At 36.1% G+C, this 20458-nt stretch overlaps 2 protein-coding genes across 4 annotated transcripts; both read right to left on the minus strand.

The window, feature by feature from the left end:
• Positions 1 to 4178: 4178 nt before the first annotated feature.
• Positions 4179 to 7715, minus strand: LOC107803629 (putative glycosyltransferase At5g03795). Of its 2 annotated transcripts, XM_016627393.2 has the most exons (3): positions 6533 to 7715; positions 4751 to 5233; positions 4179 to 4659 (listed from the first exon to the last, which is right to left on the minus strand). In XM_016627393.2, coding segments are annotated over exons 1-3 (1437 nt in total). In that variant the 5' UTR covers positions 7486 to 7715; the 3' UTR covers positions 4179 to 4658. The 2 variants fall into 2 exon arrangements, with proteins under 2 accessions (XP_016482879.1, XP_016482878.1); XM_016627392.2 differs by having other exon boundaries at positions 4179 to 5233.
• A 5174-nt stretch (positions 7716 to 12889) lies between these two features.
• On the minus strand, positions 12890 to 18074 carry LOC107803631 (uncharacterized). Of its 2 annotated transcripts, none has more exons than XM_075236544.1 (15): positions 17727 to 18074; positions 16926 to 17221; positions 16744 to 16823; positions 15888 to 15988; positions 15629 to 15751; positions 15434 to 15503; positions 15250 to 15336; positions 15069 to 15134; positions 14888 to 14980; positions 14753 to 14809; positions 14520 to 14648; positions 14332 to 14422; positions 14061 to 14149; positions 13733 to 13926; positions 12890 to 13297 (listed from the first exon to the last, which is right to left on the minus strand). In XM_075236544.1, the coding sequence occupies exons 2-15, from the start codon at positions 17146 to 17148 to the stop codon at positions 13192 to 13194; spliced, it is 1509 nt and encodes a 502-aa protein (XP_075092645.1). In that variant the 5' UTR covers positions 17149 to 17221; positions 17727 to 18074; the 3' UTR covers positions 12890 to 13191. The 2 variants fall into 2 exon arrangements, with proteins under 2 accessions (XP_075092645.1, XP_075092646.1); XM_075236545.1 differs by having other exon boundaries at positions 16926 to 17202; positions 17727 to 18031.
• Positions 18075 to 20458: the final 2384 nt, after the last annotated feature.

Genomic DNA, 20458 nt, shown 5'->3' on the forward strand with positions numbered 1-20458 from the left:
TGTACAGAACAACAATTTTCCTACCTTACCATTTTGGTCCGCTTTCGGCTTCGATCAGCTTTGGTCCGATTTTTAGTAGTGAATGCCACGCCTAATCCTATGTATTCTCAAATCGAGATTTTTTGTTTAAAACAAGACAAGAGGGTTAGCACATGATATTTAGGAGATTTTTACCTAATAATCAGTACCAACAATTGAGTTATGTTTTCAATACAAATTTGAGCTATCGGACATTCACTAACATGAGTTTTAACATATAATTTTCAAGAACACCCAGTTTTGAGTTGTTAAAGGTAATTTTCCTTACCCCACTATGTTATTAATACAATATTATGGTGATAAATAGAGACTTTATGGTTGGGTTGGATATTATAAAAGAAATTGAAAAAACCTTGGTCCTCCAATTATGTACGATTAAAATTGGGGGCAATATTTTCCCCGATTCCCCAATAACGAACAAGAGGAAAGCACAGTTCGACGCGACTATAAGAAATGCCGAAGGACTCCTCATATCGGAACCCGAGAGGAGTGAACGATGTACCTGGAATCGAACACGGTAAAATAACGGACCAAGGCTAAGTAAAGTTTCTAGACCACGCGAAACGCGGGGGACAGTTTTGCATGACAAGTAGGGAGTCATAATATCCGCCCTCAATCGGATATTACAATGAGAATCCTATCCGATATCAATTGCGGATCGACATTAACTGGAAAAGAAATCTTTTACCTTATTTAGATTTGTACTAGGACTGAAATTTTCTACTATATAATGGAGGAAGTTTCTTTTATTTTTACATGATGTTGACACGGAAATCAAAGTAATAAAAGTTTATTTTTTCTTCTACCTATTATTCAAGGTGTTCTCCAGTTATTCTCTTCTTTATTCGTAACCGAGCTTGTATCAAGGGTCCAATCGAGGACGGATTTCATTGTTCAACCTAAGATCATGCTTGATTATCACATTGCAATTGGTTTGATCTTTCATTTTATCTATAACTTAATTACTTATTGTTCTTAGATCATTCGTATTAAATTGAATCACATATCCTTTAAACCGTGTACATATTTAATAATATCCGTTTTTAGGGTAAACAGTTTGGCGCCCACTGTGGGGCTAAAAATAATAGTGGTGGTTTGATACGATTCTCCATAACACACCCTATTTTACGCTTGTTCTTTGATGTTTTGATTCCAGGTTAGCCTAAAGATGTCAAATTCTTAGTCTACTCACTTGGGCGTTGATGCTGAGTCAGGCCATCACGTCGAGAACAATAACGTGATACCTAGAAATAATGTGCCCCCTGTTGATCCAAGTGGTGTCCCAGCTGCCGACTTTGTCAATGCTGACTCTCAGGCCGCCATGAACATCAATCTACTGACTGATCCTGAAAATAGTGTTCGCAGGGGACCCCGACCAGTGGCTCAAAAGGAGCCTGAAGGTGAAGGTGATGGGGAGAGCCTGCGATGATTTTCGAAATGTTGTAGGCTTTGCAGGCGGCGATAGTGCAATTACAAAACCAGATCACGCCCCTAACAGGGTTGGGATCGAGCAGTCTCGGGAAAATACTCAAACCGATGAACAAATTGCCATGGAACCGGGTGAGTTCGGACCCGGGGAATCTTCCGATGTGATGAAGATGCTCGAAGCATTGACCAAACGGGTGGAGTCTGGCGAGAAAAAGATAGAGGCCAATGAAAAAAAGATGGAAACGTATAACTCAATGATCGATCAGATCCCTAGAGTGCCGCCGACATTGAAGGGGCCAGATTCCAAAAAATTCATCCAGAAACCTATCCCTCGGAGCGCGGCACTGAAGCCGATCCCGAAGAGGTTTCGAATGCCCGACACTCCCAAGTATAATGGGACCATAGATCCAAATGAGCATGTAACCTCCTCTACATGCGCAATCAAAGGGAATGACCTAGAAGACGACGAAATTGAATCGGTGCTACTAAAAATATTTGGGGAAACCTTGTCCAAGGGAGCGATGATATGGTATCACAACTTGCCTCCAAATTCCCTTTGACTCGTTTGCCATATTGGCAGATGCTTTCGCAAAGGCCCATGCCGGTGCCATCAAGGTGGAGACGAGGAAGTCAGACTTTTAAAGGTAAAGCAGAGGGATAACGAGATGCTTAGAGAGTCCGTGTCGAGGTTCTAAATGGAACGAATGGGTTGTGCTCCTTCTCGTCCCCTACCTCTACCTCTACCCCGGCCCCTAACAACACCGGCTCTGGGGGCAGCGTCGTCGGTAACTGTAGCTCGTGTCCTCACCATTTGTGAGAGAATAGAATGACAAAGGTTCAAACTCCGAGATCAATAAACTCACACGATAGGAATAAAAGAAGTGAAACTGTCCTAATAGTACTGTAGCCTCTCGAAAATAAGTACAGAAGTCTCCGTACCGATCCTCAAGACTCTACTAAACTCACTTATGACTCGTAGCACCTATATACCTAGAGCTCTGATACCAACTTGTAACGACCCCAGTTTCCCTCTGTAGGATGTTGTGATGGCACCTAGTCTCTACGACAAGGTAAGCCTAACACTTACTGAATTAATAAAAATGTTCAACCATCAATTGATAAATAGAAAATAGAAATCTTTATACACAACTTCAATCCCAAAACCGGTAGTACAAGTCATAAGCTCTACTGAGTTTGCTAGAAAATCTCTAAATGCAACTGTTCGGAATAGAATTAAACAGTACAAGTAAAATATCAGAGGTGACTCCGAAGCTTGCGAATGCGATGGTAGGTTTACCTTGAGTCTCCACCGCAATGTTCGACCAGCTAGCTAATAATCAACAATAATTGAGGCACCTGGATCTGTACAAAAATTGTGCAGAAGTGTAGTATTACACTAAACAACCTGAACAAGTGTGAAGGTGAACTAAAAAAGAAACAATATTAATATAAAGCTAAGAAGGATAAGGAATACAAAATAATACTTGCAATGATACACTGGTAACATCAATATTTAACAGAAAAAAGTCAGGTAACAATGTTGTAGAGTAAGTTGATCACAGTCGAAGTACGGTGAAACCAAATAAAGGAAAACCAGCAACTATTCAATAAGAACAATCGCTTTCACACCAGATCTGTTCAAGCATTTCCACGAGGTACCAAACCTCATAATCACAGCTCACGGGTCCCAATTCATGAACCCTTATCACTTGGCATCTTGTGCCCACATTACAACTCATAACCGCACGGACGACTTACATGCCAATAGACAATCCTCACACAGAAGGCAAGTAGATAAGAGTACGTGTGATGGTCAATGACGTCATGATTCATCTACTAAAACATATATGGGTGATTTAACTACGTGTATGCTTGTGCAAGTGTTCTACCACAATTCAAGTCAACAAATAAGAGCAGAGACAATGAATGGCACGTAAGAAACAATCACCATGCAATGTACAGTGTAATAAAAGCAAAACCTTTGGACAAAATATAAAATTGACCGGTCGATTGAAATTAATTGTATTTGCTACCCAAAAAAAATATAATTTTTGTACATAATAAGCATATAAACAAAAAATATACATTATGTCAGCTATTATTTTTGGGAGTGGTGAAAAATATATATTCCTCAAAACTTTTCTTGTAAAATAATGGTCTCACTTTCTCACAAAATGGACAAAGAAAGAGATATCGAGAAAAAAACCCACTACTTTCTTTTGCTGAAGTATATTAATTTGGTAGCAAATTGTAATAGTAAATGGTGAGGGAGGGTGACCACAATTAATGTGGGGTAAAGAATTTTCATAATTCGACAGTCAATTAATGTCTGTCACACCAAAGAATTTTCTAATCATTTTTTCACTTCAATTTCATCAAAGAATTTTCTATTATTTTTTCACTTCAATTTCATCCTTTTTTTTATAACTACCAATATATACCATGAAAAATATCTGGATGAAGCACAATATTTTTTTGCTAGCAGAATCAATAGAGCTATTAGAAAACAGGAATTAGCTAGAAACTTCATCGTGAAAAATCTCCTAGCTAATGATAATCACTCGCTATTTCCATTTTTATTGTTTAGCTACGAAATTTATTCGTCTCTAATTCCTATTTTTCTAGTACTAAATATAGTAATCAAGATAATAGATAATCTTGTGAAGGTATCAAAGCTTTCTAGCCCTTACATTACATTTTCAAAAGATCACTTTTGCAATAATCTTGATATATAAATGAACAATAACAGCTTTTTGAGAACTCAAAATAATGCAGAAATACACCATAGATCCCTTGCCAATGATATATTCTTCTGCCATTGGAACTCAAAAGATTAGTTGTGTACTTTTGCATGTTGCAAATGCACAATCTATGCTAAAGGCACGTCCGACTCTTCAAAAATGCCGCCGAGTGCGTGTCAGGTCCTCCAAAAATAGTACTTTTTTGGAAGATCCGACACAAATGAGGCAACATTTTTGAAGAGTCCGAACAACATATGATCATGGAACTTGAATAAAAAATTACAAACACCATCCCCATAAGCACACCCCGACCCTAATTCTAAAATAGCTGCATTTGCAAAATACAACAATAACAACTACTTCAACTACGCCACAATCCCAACTAAGTTGGCGTCGGCTATATGACTCTTCATGACTATATCGCTCCATTTAAGCTCATCATAGATGACATCTGCCAAAATCACTTAACGTAATCATAAGATGAGAAAACACGCCCATCGGCTTAAATGAAATCAGATAGTGGCTAAATAAGTAGGTATTACCAAGCAACTCGAAGTAATCCCCTTCTGAGCCAAAGTTGGTACACTGTCATATGGAAGGAATCATACTTTTTCGGGCTACTATACCACGCGAAGTGCCTTCTCACGATTCCTAGGTTCTGATACATGTTGAGGTACATTCGTTTAGGCACGGAGAGCAATATCTTCTTCAGGTGCGGAATATCTCTTTCATTAACGATAATTGAGAACTTGCTCCAATCTAATATGTTTGCTAATGGAAGATCATAGTGGTTCGAAATCAGTACAGGGATGCAGCCGTGCTGAATAGCATCACTGACTCTAGCTGTATTCACCTCGTAACCTTTGACATGGAGACAGTATCTACTTCTCCGAAATCCTTCTTTGTAAGGGAAAGATGAACTCCCCGAGAATATATCGAAGGAGCTATCGTTCTTCCACAGCTCCAATAAATCTCGTCTTGCAAGAGAATTTTGGACACGACCAGCAAAGAAGACAAGCTTGTATCTGCAAAAAAAAAAAGGAACAAAAGCAAGTCATAGGCACAAATTTGCAGCACAAGCTTAAAAGAAAAGCAGTGTTCGCATCACTAATTTCAGAACTCCAAGATAAGCTGCGTAGCATGTATCTCTATAACCAAAACAGATACAGTCGGACTCATACAGAGTGTGGATTACAATAAGAAACAACATATAACTGGGCCAATTGAGTAAGGGAAAGCTCAACCAGAGAGAGATCTCTTAGGCAGATCCTCATCTTTTCAGCTTGAGTTTCTAAGAACATGTGGCAACATCTTCTACTGGTCCATTTACCTTTTTATATTCTTTCAATACAGGATTATTTCGGGAAACCGCATTTCTATTTCTATTAAGACCCTTCATCTTCACTTCTGAACAATCTTTCTTCTCATAACATGACATCAGAATTGCAGTACAAGCTTTTATACTGGTTGCAATATCTATTTCTCCTCATTTTGAACAATCTTCATAGGTCACCTAGCTGCATTATATAGATATCCCTCCACTATGCATTTGTCAACTCATGATCATCTACTTTGTGCGCTTGACCAATCGTCAATGTTGGTTCTAGGTAGGAATAACTGCAGCACTGAATTCTAAATCCTTACTTATTCCTTAATCCTCAAAGAATGTCCCTTTTATGGTATCCAAAATGCATCTAAGAGTAAAACCTCAAACAACAAAGCATGAAAATATTTTTGTCTTTGCTCAACTGGTTTTCAATTATTAAAAAAGAAAGATGGCAAATCCACCACTATTCCAACAAGTGGAGCGCAACTTGCATATAGTCCTAATTGAGTGCATTTGCAGTTTACTCCTAACACTAATAGTTGATATCAGCAAGAATTAGGAAGTTTTTGTGTGTCTGTCAACAGTACATTGCAAACAGTTGGAAAAGCTGGAGGAAAATTTTCTGCGCCAAAGTTATGTTCTTGTAAGCAATAGAAGCACCGATTCAGTTTTTAAAAAAAACAAATCGATTAATCAGTTACTAGTCGGAACCAGATGACGTGACTCGACATCCCACTAACCAGAAAGCACGCAAAGCACGCAGCATTGCTTTCACAGACGATACTTCATCTATACTTCTCAAGCAAATATAAAGTATCAGAGAAAATCAATCCACTAGGGGGACGAATTGAAAATCAATAAAGACTAATGAAAGATAAAATGTCCAACGCAAACCTTAATAAAAGCAGTCTACAAAAGAGCTTTACACCAACAACAAGCAGTTAAAAACAACTTATCAACAGAAATTGCAAGACAATGCAGTTAAATGACACCATACCTCGCATCAGGAGGGTTCAACACTTCCTCGTGTTGGCGAGGCCAAACTTGGGGCAAGGCAATGTCTTTATGGGCAACGTATAGCCTCTGAAAGTAGTTTGACGAGCAAGTAACCTGAATTGCATTGTGATGCAATTCTTGGTGCTTAGAAGCAGCGTCTCGACCAATAGAATGACAGTACACATAAAAATGATCAGCACCACCAGATGCACTCCAAAAGCTGAACTCTGATCTAACTCTATCAGTATAACTAGCAACAAAATCTTCAATCGCGGCTGCAGAATGCACGCGAGGGTGATTACGCATAACGTTAATAGAAAAAGGCATATAGTAAAAATGAGCCTCTTTTGGATTCTGAGTAACTAAAGAACTACCCAAAAGTGCAATCTTGAACATGTGCTCACTAAAGTAATTTCCTAATTTGGGATCAAAGGGATTTGTAAGGGGTAAAAAAATGCTTGAAAAAGGTGAAGATTTGTTGCTCGTAAAAGCATCAGGATACACAAATATCTTAAGGGTTTTCATCATTTCCTCATAATCAGCAGCAAATAACTCCCAATTATGATAAGGACTATTATTAATGAACTCATTTTGACCTTCACTAGACCAATTTTCTAGCTTTTTTGGTTCAAGATTCTTCACTAATACTTCCTCTTGGCCATCAAACTGAACAAAAGTTCCATTTTTATTTACAGGACTATTACTTATTGACACAATTTGACCTTCACTAGACCAATTTTGCAGCTTTTTAAGTTCAAGATTCTTCACTGAAACTTCCTCTTGGCCATTAAACTGAACAAAAGTTCCATTTTTATGTGTCAAATCTTTCATTTTTGTTTGTACCATTAGTAGAGCTCCTACCATTACAACTACAAATAACATTACAGAAAAGGGTCTAAGAAAAACCCATAATCTGAAAAGTTTATAACTTTGATTTAAAGAACAGAAAGCCATAATTTTACTCAAAGAGAAAAATCAAGAAACTTATCTGGGCTTAAAAAGTCCTTTCTTTTTTCAACCCCACTTGAGAAGAACACAAGAACCTTCTTTAGCTACTCCAATTAGCTGCTTATATGAAATTTTTTTGGTTTTGTGTATAATATATTGTGTTGGAAAGACATTTAATGACTTTTTACATAAAGAATTGTTCAAATGGAAATGTAGGACTAATGGTTGAGCTAAGCAGGCGGCAAGATTTTAATATGATTTAAGAATGTTAACGTGTACAACATAGATATGTTAAATAATGTTGAAAATAACGTAGGACATCTAGAAAATGTCAGCAAAAGAATTAGGATAAACAGCATTTTGTCAGGCGCCTAAGTTACGAAGTCATTCAACTTGGAGTATATCCCTCTCCATTTCTTTTATTACTTCCTCCGTCATAGTTTGATTAAACATGATTTTAAGGAAGAATTAATTTTTTTAAAATTTATAATTTTAAATATGGTATAATATTGTGTAGCTTTAAGAATTTCAAAATTTATGATGTAAGCAAAAGTGACTAAGGCTACCAAGACTTTAGAGGCCACTTATAATTACTGAAACACCACCTAGAAGAGAGGCCACTCATCTCTTCTTGTTTGAGTAGGAATATTTTGATTTTTCTCGTTCCTTCTCTTCGATAAGAATAGGGATTTGAAATGATACAAATTCCTCTTCATTCTGTTGTGCCCAGCGAAAGTTGGCTCCAGAACGGGGGGCCGGCTCCAGAGGCGCTGCCGCAGGCACCAACACCGACATAAATTGCACACCCCGCTCCCGATCAAAAAGAATGACCCTATAAAAATATTTTAAATTTAAAACGAATCAGTCGACCTGGTCTACGAATCTATTCTAATTATCAACGAATTTCGCGAATTTTAGGTGGAATGGGGATTGTCGGTTTAATCATGGAACGTCTAAAAAGCCTGGTCAAATACGAATATTATTATAATAATAATAATAATATGCCCTAGAACATGTTATTTTAAATATGTCATAATCTTCTTTTTTTTGGCTATAGAAGTTTATCATTAGAGTATAAATAAAAGTTCAAGTAAAATTATTTTTAAATTTGTATATGATTATGTTCATATCGTGAAAGTAATGTTAATTTCTTTTGTTTATGTTGAAATAATAGGAGAAATAGATAGTCAATATACCTTTAATGAAGAGTTACATCTGGACTTGCCTACTACTATTAGAGAACATACGTATAAAAATGTTGTTACTTTGCTTAATAGAGAGCTACAATTCATATAAGGTGAAATCAAGATTTAAAGTTTATGAGTTCGGGGTTCTAATTTTTTTAAGTTATTGAATTGTAAATTAATAATTCATACATATTCAATAAATTTTATAAGACAGATATATGATTTGAATTAAAGCGATTGAGTTCCGTCGAACCCGTTGTCGATGGGCTAGCTCCGCCTCGGCATGCCAGGCAAAATGACAAGATGGAGACTCTTTGTTACTATTTTTTTTGTGTTTTCCGTATATGTTTAGTGTTTATCATTTTTCTTTTATCTAGGATTGTTTTCACGTTGATTTATCTGTATCCTAGATTCTCTCTAAGCTATTATTAGGCTCAACTTTCTATATACTACACTTAGGCTATATAAAGCCAGCGATATAATTAATACAACACAAGTTTAATATAATTAATACAACACAAATTTAATATAATTAATACAACTCATGCACAAATGGCATCCACGGTATAGGCGGATCCATAATTTAAACTTTATGTGTTCAACTTTTAAAGTTTTAGCATTAAATTCATTATATTTTAAAATTTATAGATTCATATCTACTATTTTTTGTAATTTTAGCGAATTTTTACATATAAATTTTTACTCCGCGTCGAAAGTTATTGATTCAATTGAACTCGTTATCAACGGTCTACATTCGCCCATGCCCAGTACTCCAAATATCGTCAATGTCGAGTAATTATTTATTACACAGAATGAATTGAAGTGGCACAGTCACAAACACAGTGTAATTATTTTTTATATGATCAGTGCAATTAACCTATTATAGCATGTAAGATATTGTTTTTATCAGCTTACTAATCTATGGTTATTATAGAACTATACTCTAAATATTTTATAAGTAATTTGATTGTGTAAATATTTTTTACACTTAAGTATTGTTACGATCCAAAATCCACTATAGGTCGTGATGGCGCCTAACGCCGCTGTCAGGCAAGCCAACGTTAATTTATCAATGTATTTACTCATGTTATTACTTTCAAAATCATAATCTCCATTCCTTAAATAATGAAAAAAAACGGAATTTATAGAGTAAAATGATAATAACTACGTGAACTACAATAACGAACAACTAGTAGGAACCCTTAAAACCCGTTGTCACAAGTGAATGAGCATTTTCTAAGGAGTACAATAATAATACAACGTCTGTCCCGAATGTAATAAGACAATAAAATAAATAGTACAATGGAGACTCGGTGGACAGCGATGCGTAGCCTAGAATACAGCTCACATAAAGTCTCCTCAATAGGTGCGCCTACGCGCCAAGGTGATCATCAAATGAACTTGTCAGATCCTGCACATTTAGTACAGAAGTACAACATGAATACTTAAATCAACGCGTACCCAGTAAATATCGAGCTTAACCCCTGATAAGTAGTGACGAGGGGTCGACATCGACACTTACTAAAGGTCCAATAAAATAATATAATAAAACATAAGCAGATATGAGGCATACTGCAATGATGGGGTAAATCTGTAAGTTACATAATCTTTCAAATTCTTCTTTCAAGGCAGAAATTTCTAAATCTTGTAATCTACCTTAACAGCTCAGCAAAAATTGTCAAGTGTCATTATCAAATAAGTAAGGAATACCATATAAAATGTCAGGCATCAGTGAAAAGTTTAGCTCGTGAATATTCGGTCTACTAGCGATATAACGCACGATTCTGCCGAGGTCATTCGGTCCGATCCAGAATAATGTGTACACTGCCGAGGGTCGAGCGGCACGAACCATAGATGCATCTATATACTGCCGAGGCGTTCGACCCGCTCCACAAGAAAAGGAAGGAAGTTACCGAATTATGAGACACGTATTTACAATACCGTACATGAGTACAAAATGGATATAATCTTTACCGTTTCTCAAATAACTCGCCCACAACTCAAAGTGTTAAGGCTTGGCCTAGTATACATATATTTATTACTAAAGCGATTTCAATTATAACTTCAATTAATTAAGCCAGCAGAATGAGTTCAAATAATTCAAATAATACATGATAAGATCCTAAGTCTACCCGGACATCAACGTGTTGTAGCTACGTTCGTACTTTCGTCAACTCGTGCATACGTAGCACCCATTACTAGTTGCACATAACAATAAATATTACCTGGGGGTAGTTTTCCCCTCACAAGGTTAGACAGGAGACTTGCCTCGTTCCGAAGTTCCATAACCAGCTCCAAAGCCTCTCTAACACCTCAAACTGATGCCCGTCGATCCAAAACTAGTCAAACAAGGTGCAAACTAATCAAAATATACTCTAATACCCATAATTAATTAATTTAAATAATTTCCAACTTCATTCGAAAAATTGATAAAGTCAACCCTCAGGCCCACGTGCCCGGATTTCGAAAATTTTCGAAAATAAACTTTACCCATAACACCACGAACTAAAATATATAACTTATTCCAAATTCCATGTCCAATTTCATGGTCAAAATCTAAAAAACCAAATTCTAGGTTTTCTACCAAAATCCCAAGTTTTTACAAATTTTCATGTTTAAATCTATATACAAACCATGTATTTAACTTGTAATATGTGGGAGTCACTTACATTGTGTTGCTTGACGAATAAATCGCCCCAACCAAGTGAAAATGGAAGAAAATGGGCCAAATCCCGTTCTTAAAAGAACACACTGCCCAACGACCACTCGCACCTGCGACCACTTGACCGCTTCTGCGGTTCCGCAGGTGCGGCCACAATACCGCTTCTGCGGTCCCCCTTCAGCCCCCTGCCTTCGTATATGTGGACCAGACTCCGCTTCTGCAGAGTCGCACCTACGACCAAGAATCCGCTTCTGCGGTCTCGCAGGTGCGACACAAACCTCGCACCTGCGCCTCCAGTCTGCTTCACTCCCTACCGCTTCTGCGATCCCTAGGTCGCTTCTGCGATCACGTAGGTGCGGGAGTTCTTTCGCACATGCAGCCTCTTCCCAGCTCCCTTTTAGCCGCTTCTGCGGTCCACTGCCTCGCTTCTGCGATGAAGCTTCCGCAGAAGCGGTTGTACCAGCAACCAGAATCCTCCAGTTTCCTTAAGTCCAAAATTCGATCCGTCAATCATCCGAAATCCACCAGAGGCCCTCGGGACCTTGACCAAATATACCAACGCGTCCCAAAACACATTACGAACTTAGTCGAGGCCTCAAATCACGCCAAACAAAATCGAAACTATGAAGCGACGATCGACATCCTTCTTTAACTTTCAAACTTCGACGAACGCATCTGAACCAGGCTTTCCCCTCTCTTTTGGACGCCGGAGATTTTGTGAGAGAACTTTTAAAAAATCTCTAAACTAGGAAATAAGTGGAAAGAAGACAGCTTTATAAACTGTTATTAAGGTTTTTAAAAGGGTGCCTAGTACCTTTCTTTTACGATAAATTAAACCGTTACCTAAAACTTTATGGCTAACTAGACCATTTATGGAGTTAACATTAGCAATAACAAAATCAATACTTAGTAGGTTTCCTAACTCCTAATTAGGAGGGGTTGTGTTTGTACGCGAGAGAGTAGCATGAGGGAACTTATCTACTTACTTAGTTTTGATTGTTACTTAAATTTTATTCTATCGTATCGTTAAATTCGTCGTTATGTAACAACCGTTATGGTGTGGTTGCGTCGTTACCTTATTTTTTTCTCTCATCTTACTCTTCCTTATTATTAAATAATTATTTTTTATCATTTATCCTATCTTTTTATATAATAATTCTAATTCATACCCTACTTTTTCGTTGTAATATTTACAAGTTTATTCTTTTTATTGCTGGTGTGTTCATGAAATAACAACAAATAATACAATCTATCCAAAGGTCACATCAAAACAATACAATACTATAATATAATACGATACATTATGAAATAATACGTAAGAACCATCTAAATTAGCTGTTAATTCCCTAATCATAAGAACATTTATCTACGTTACACAACACCTTTAATACCCTAATTATAAGAGTATTTGTCTACAGTACCCTTTCTCTTCTTATATGCTTCACTTAATTAATACTCCACTAAACACTTTTTTTCCTTCTAAAGTATCAAATATATAAATAAAAAAAACAAATATTTTGAAACAAATCCAATTTGCTAACCCCTAAGTAGTACCTTTTGGTTTACATAAAAATGAATAGATAGATAAAAGCTACATTATTCAAGTACACTAGTATTTTTCAACAGAAGAAATGCTTTTGAGAAGCCATTCTTATTTCAAGATGTTGGCTCAATCAGATAAGTAATTACAAATAATCAAGATTATTTCTCAAGTCCACCTAAACAACTACTACCATATATCACACTTGTGCATCTCATTTCCACTCAAAACTTAATCAACTTCACTTTTATGATATGCTATTGCACAATTTTACAGGCAAGAATGAATCCCTGAGTTGGGAAAAATGTATGGATTCCTATCAATTATGCCTGCATTGCATTTTCTGCGCGATTTTCCGCTGGAAGCTGCTTCTTGGCCAACATTTCGGCATGTTGTTGTAAGTACTCTTTGCTGTTTATCTCTGTCAACCTGCATTAAATGGGAAAATTTGACATTTTTGCAGGCTATTGAACAATTTAGTAGAAAGTAACAAGTGATTGCGAACGAAAGCTGAAACCACAAGTTAATTTCACATATGGTCATTGAACATTACCTACTATAACATTACAACAACAACAACAACAAGAAGCCCAATATAGTCCCTGGGGTCTGGGGACGGTAGATAGTATGCAGACCTTACCCCTACATTGAATGTAGAGAGGTTGTTTCAAGTAGACCCTCGGCACAAGGATTTACTGACTATAACATTATTATTAGATAATTGTACTTTACCCAACTATTACAGTAAAGTCGCAAAACTTCGCCTACTATAACAGTAAAGTCGGATTAAGTGGGTAGATTAGAAAAGCACTCTGACTTGCAAAATTATTTATTTAGCTGAAAAAATAAGATGAAGCAATTTACCTACTAATGGTACGATCTTTTGCAAAACCCAATTCGTTATCCACACAAAGGTCAAAGTCGTCGTTCTTCCTTGACCTTGAAGATGTTCTAGGTGCCACGTGTTGGGCATCGGATATTGTCACAATCCTTTCGAAAAGTTCAACTGGAGTCCCCTCGGCTGTGCATAAAAGTCTAGCTCTATTTTCATAAATTACCTGAGAAGAAAATCAAATAGGGGAAAATCACTTATTTTTATCCATAAAGGTGAGATGTGATCCCGAAACACTACACTTACTTAAAATTATATAATTTAGAAGTGATCAAACTAATCAAGAAGAAGAGAACTCACATCGACCAAGGTCACAAAACGGTACGCTGCAGTTTTATTGTGAAGCCCAAAAATCGGTACGCCTTCTAGAGCCAGCGTATGGAAGTTTTCTGGTTACACATAAAACAAAAGATCAGTTAAAAAACCTCGAGATATGATTATTGTGTTCCACTGAAGTGCGCTATCACGAAACTCCAAACTCATAATCGTAAGCATATATTGCAAAGGGAAGCTAAATTAAAGCAAACAAACAAGAAATGACAAGACCAAAAAACAGCCACAAATCACTTACTACATAGTCCAAAATAGTCTGCTGCGCCAAGAGGCCGGTCGCAGAGTTCCTCAAACGAAAAATAGGCACATCCATTAGCACCCAGTGGAACCTAAGCTTAGAGACAAAACACACAATTTAAGTCCAGTAAGTCGTAAGACCTTTTTACATCGTCAAATCAAATGCACGGCTAAATTTAGTCAACAAACCTGTAATTTCCTTCCCATGACAACTTCCACTTCTTGTGGAACCGGTTGAGCATCCCCAACTAGCATTTGGAAATGCTTTTTAATTAGGCTAGACAGATCTTTTCCAATAAAATAGAAGCCTTGCTCAGCCTACAGTTCAAATAAATAGCAAATGAAATTAAAACATGAGCACAGATTAGCAAGAACAGCAGAAATGACTGCCAGATAAACTTGTACAAAGTTGAATACTATACCGAAGTCAACTTCCTGTAGTCCACCGCTGAACCAATTTCACGTGCTACACATCTTTCCTGCATCAATATAATTTCCCAGGTCATTTTAATTGAAATGCAGCAATTTTCATATTAAGGATGTCATTTTTGAAATACCTTTAAAGTAGCTATAAAAGGAAGGAAAAGATCCCTCTGCAGTCCACCTTCATAAAGGTTATCGGGAGCACGGTTTGAAGTAGCAACAAGAATCTGCATTTGTATCCACGAAGGATCAATAGAAATCCTACATAGGGGTTATAGGACTAAAAGACAGTGTACGGAACAATGAATTACTCACAGCGCCGTTGTTGAATAACTGTCTAAACAAGCGGTTCAGTATCAGTGCATCAGCCACATCAGTCACCTATATTAACAAGAGAAAACTTTCATGGAACCAAAATCTTCTCGTAGAAGCTTAAAAATACAGTGAATAGAAAGGAAAAAGAAAGTGTTCCGAGTTCCATACTATACGGACATACCATGAATTCATCAAGACACAACAAAATGGACTCGTCCGATATCTCTCCTGCCACAACTTCTAGGGGATCTGACACACCCTTGTGCTTCTGCAATTAAATAGATGGCACGATATCAAAAATCCTCATTTCACAGACCCAGCATAATTAATGGATTGAAATTAAACAAAAAAGATTAGGTGCATACCTGTAATCGGCTGTGAACATTAAGCATGAAGTCGTGGAAATGGATTCTCTTTTTCCTCCAACTGGCAGGCCTGACATAAAAACCATAGATTAAGATAAAACATTTTTTTTGGTTCTCGTATAAATGCAGATACAAATATCTGCATGTGGCAAGATGAATCATCTCGTCTAACAGTAAGATAAGTTTGACACTTACAACTGGTCGAAGAACAGGTCCATTAACATAGTTTTGCCTGTCCCAACTCCCCCATAAAGATATAATCCTTTGACGGGGGCATATGTCGACTGTGGTATGAGACGAGACCATAACCATCTACTCCTGCAAATTTACCAGAGTGATGTGATGTATCAATACAATGCAACAGAAACAATCACGCTCCTAGTCAAATGTACATTTTGCCAATTTCAAGTTACAAATCATCAATTCAAATGGTGGAAACTCTGTAGGTGTGTACCTCCCGGCTTTATCAGAAGAGGCATATTTGTCTAACCGGCAGTCTTCAGCTTTTTCGATGAGCTGATCATAAAGTCTTTGGAGTTCTTGCAATGTGCCTACCTACATAATCAACATCAGAATCTATTTTCAACAAGAAATTATGAGATAAACCTTCATAACAAATTTTACTAATCATCATATCAACTTCATTCTGATATAACTGAAAGTGAGTTATGTATAGTTTCAAGCCCCGTCAATTATCAGATTTTTTGGCAACCATATTTACAATTACTAATAGTAAAGTACTGATTTTAGGATATAAGAAATTCTCCAGAGTTTACCACATTACCACTTCAATATCTCCAATGGATTCTGTGATCGAGTGCCACCGGACAGAATTTCTCAATATGAAAGTGTCATCCCGCATAGTTTAAAACCAGAAACACTACAATTCTTTTTGAAGGAGTTAGGAGGAAGTAACGCCTTTTTCCCTAAGAAATAGGCGCCATCAACATAAGATTGAGCTAATTTGTGATCATGAGATCACACTAATGCATCGGTCCTTTCTTTTATTTATGTCATTGATCTCATACCTATAAGCAGGGGGAGTCTGCATCCACGATTAAGCCTACACCAGTCCACTCATTTCAAGCTTGGAGTAGAGTCATTCTTCCATATGGAATTTCCAACCAGCATAGGAAGTAAGGAGGAATATGCATTACCTCTCCCTTCCTTTCCTTCCCTAACAACCCCCCCCCCCCCCCACCCCCCCAATTTTTCTGCTTATATTTAATTTTTGTTAACTGAAGCATATAACTAAGCATTCAAATGCCTATCCAGAACTGGTTAAGCAGGACTAGAGTGTTGCTGCTTACCTGGCAAGCATCTCCATCCAAGAGCTCACCCTCAGCAATTCGTCGTTCATATTTCACTAGAGGCCCTCCTCTGGTCTCCACTATAATTGAATCAACCAAATCGAAAGCCAACAACTTTAAGAACATATGATTAAAATATTCACAAAAAGTACACAAAAAGAACTCCTCATAAGACCATATACCTCCATTAGTTGCTGTAGCAACATCGGCAAACATGGCTCTTGACGACATGTAATATGGTTGACTATGTCTAATAATACCACCATTGTAGGACAATTTGCATAAACACCCTCGACTTATATCAGTCGAAAAATGCTCTCTTCTTACAAGACTACTAAGCACATTATCTTTTCTATACCACAGAGCCGATCTAATTTGCCTCACAGACTGCAGAGCTTTCCTCATGTTGATTCCAAACAGGAAAGACTGCAACTTTATTCCTCCCTATCAACAACTTCCCTATCAAAAACACCAGTTTCTGAAAATAAGCAAGTAGCAATAAATAATTAGTGAAATATATACCCACTTCTAACAAGACAAGACAAACAATTCTCCCAACATAAAAATTTGAACCATTGATAAAAATTTAATCTTTACATCCGCACTTACAAGTTGGAAAAAAAAATTAATTCTTTTGACCCTTAATTTAAATCTATAATACAGTTGGAAAAGTAAATAAACCAACCAATAATAACCAAGCTAGACAAAGTATACAACAACAACGACAACAAAACATACTAATTTCACAAGTGGGGTCTGGAAAGGGTAATGTGTACGCACAACTTATATCCCTGCCTGATTCCGGTAGACCCTCGACTCAAACAACTATTAACAACTCAATTGTCTTAAATTCCAAAGAAGAATTCACTTAACTTGACCATAGCAATCCAAAAAGAATCAATAAAGATCTAATGAATTCACCATATAAGTTAACAGGGAAAGAACAAGAATTAAAATTTCAAGAAAAGATTAAATGAATTCACCTTATAAGCTAATTGAGCCAATACCCCGAGAATTGGCAAAGAGCTGAATCTTCAAGAAAAGTTAAATAAAAATCTGATCTTGGAAAAAACTAACAGCAACAAAACTCACACACACACAATTGCATGCTGATTGCTGAAGTTTTTTTCTGTGCGTGTAATTTTCTACAGATAGAATAGGATAAAGAAGACGAAAAAGATTTAATTTTTCTAATATGGGTGTCTAAGTTTTTATTCAAAAACCAAGAAATTAGAGAGTTTCAATTTTCAAGACCCTGTTTTTCTGGAAATTCCTAGGGGAAAACAACAAAAAAATAATGAAAAAGAGAAAGAATATTAAGAAAAACTTCAAAAGGGTAGCAGGGTATGGGACTTTTTACTGGGGGTGGGGGTAGGTAGTGGGTTTTTTGGGGTAGGCGGGGTGGGGGGGGGGGGGGTTGGGATCAAGGTTCTCCAATACTTTATGAATATGAGCTTTTTTCGTTTTCTAATCTTTACAGGTTTTGGAGTTCTGTACATAATGACAAAAGTATCCTTAGTTGACTAGGAAAATGACTTGGTGTAGGTATAAATATGTGTATTAATTGAGGGTAATTTTGGTATTTTGAGATTCTTAACTGACACGTATTTGGGGAAGGTGCATTATAGAAGCTGAGTCACTTAAACGTCACTGTATGGGTCTTTTTCGGAAATTTATAACTAATTAATTACTACTACTACTAATTATTTTTTACATGTGACAAATTATATCTTAATTTAATAAATGGTAGTGTCCGAATTAATTTGCCACCTTAGGATTATTTATCCTATGTCTACTATATCTAATAAAGATATTGGTTAACTCTATCCGTTCAGACTTAAGTAAACAAAAAAATGATTAAGAGAGTTTTGGAATAACGATAAAATTATTTTTGTGTGATTTATAGGTTACGAGTTCGAGCAGTAGAAATAAACATTAACCCTTATATTAGGATACACTATCTACATTATATCCTTAGAATTCGATAATTTTTTTGAATTTTATATGAATGCAAAATATTTTGTACACCGAGATATCGTTTTTTTGTTTCCCACTAAACAAATGTACAAATCATAAATTTTTCATCAAAAAGCAGTAAGTAGGAATCCTCTTATTCACGTGCGTATTGCTTTCCAAAATGGGGCTAATTCCACTATTCTCCATGTCCAACAGTTTATTTTTCGTTTCACGTGTTCCGTACAAAATTTTACGTACTTAATTAGTAATAGTAACAAAAAAGTTTTATTTTAATTAGTACTTTAAAACCTTTTAAACTTTATTTTCTAATTACCGAACTTATGACGAGATGGATGTGTTATCGTGGATAGCTGCACGTTACACCGGCTCTCTCCGTTTCAATTTATATGAATTTATTTGATTGTGTATATAGTTTAAGAAAAGAATGAAGATTTTTGAATTTGTTGTGTAAAATAAAGTATATATATTTTGTATGGCTATAAATTATTGCATAAACGTAAATTGTATTCAAATAATGAAAAAAACTATTTTTTTTGGCACAGACTAAAAAAGTAATAAGTTCACATAAATTAAAATGGAAACGAATAATATTTTGTGGAGAGAGAATGAAACTTCTAAGGCAGAAGTCTATATTTTGAGTTTTGTGAGTGAAACTATTTTTTTTTTCTTAACGACCTTTACCAAGCGCGAATTTGAATTTTAATTGGCTCATTAAATAGTGAATACCATATGATATTTTTACATCATTAATAATATAATTCAACCTGATAATGAAGTTACTGACCTTGTTTCATATTATCAATTCTACTTATTTGTAATTATTTTTGATTACCTTTCAAATGACTTGATGTTTAGAAGATAAACTCAAGGTCTAACCAAGACTAAACCTAATACTCCACTGTACAGAGGTGGAGCTATAGTACAAGCTGTGTGTTCTACAAAACCTAATAACCATGTATTCATATTAAGAAAAAATTCACGAAATATATATAAACTAATTTATTTTAACCCAATAATAAGTACTTTCTTTTCTAAAGGCAGCCCGGTGAATGAGGCATTTCGCATTCATACAGGGTTCGAAAAAGGTCCGCACCTCAATGAGTGTGATGTAAACAACCTACCCTAATGCAAGCATTCGTAGCTGCTTCCACTGCTCGAACTTGTGATCAATAGATCACACAGAAATAACTTTACCATTGCTTCAAGATTCCCCTTCTACTAAGCTTCTTTTCTAAAATCCAAAATTTATAAACTCAAAATTTTGAATACATTATTAGAAAACAACTCACCGTAATAGAACAAATTAAGTTCAAGAAAAGTTTTAATGGAATCACCTGAACTCACACCATATCTTCACAATCTTGCACGCTCAAATGCACGTTGAAGCTTGTGTCTCACTGTGTGTGTGTGTGTGAGAATTTCTACAAATAGAATGGTATAAAGAAGAAAATGAGTTTAAGTATTGATACAAAAACCAAGAAACAGATGAAATTCAAGACCCTATTTTTCAGGAAACTCCCAAGTCCTAGGAAAAAAACACAAAAAAGAAGGAACAAAGAGAAAGAATAGCAACAAATCTTTCAAAGGGCATATCATTGTATGGGACTCTTACAGCAGGATTTAGGTGGGGTTGAGTATATACATTTACCAAGTAACTTTATTGAAAAAAATATAAATAAATAAAAAATGACTAATATTTTATTTTAATATTTGCTAAAAATTTGTACCTGTATTTCAT

This window comes from Nicotiana tabacum, chromosome 18 (assembly GCF_000715075.1).
Source record: "Nicotiana tabacum cultivar K326 chromosome 18, ASM71507v2, whole genome shotgun sequence".
NCBI classification, from domain to species: Eukaryota; Viridiplantae; Streptophyta; class Magnoliopsida; order Solanales; family Solanaceae; genus Nicotiana; species Nicotiana tabacum.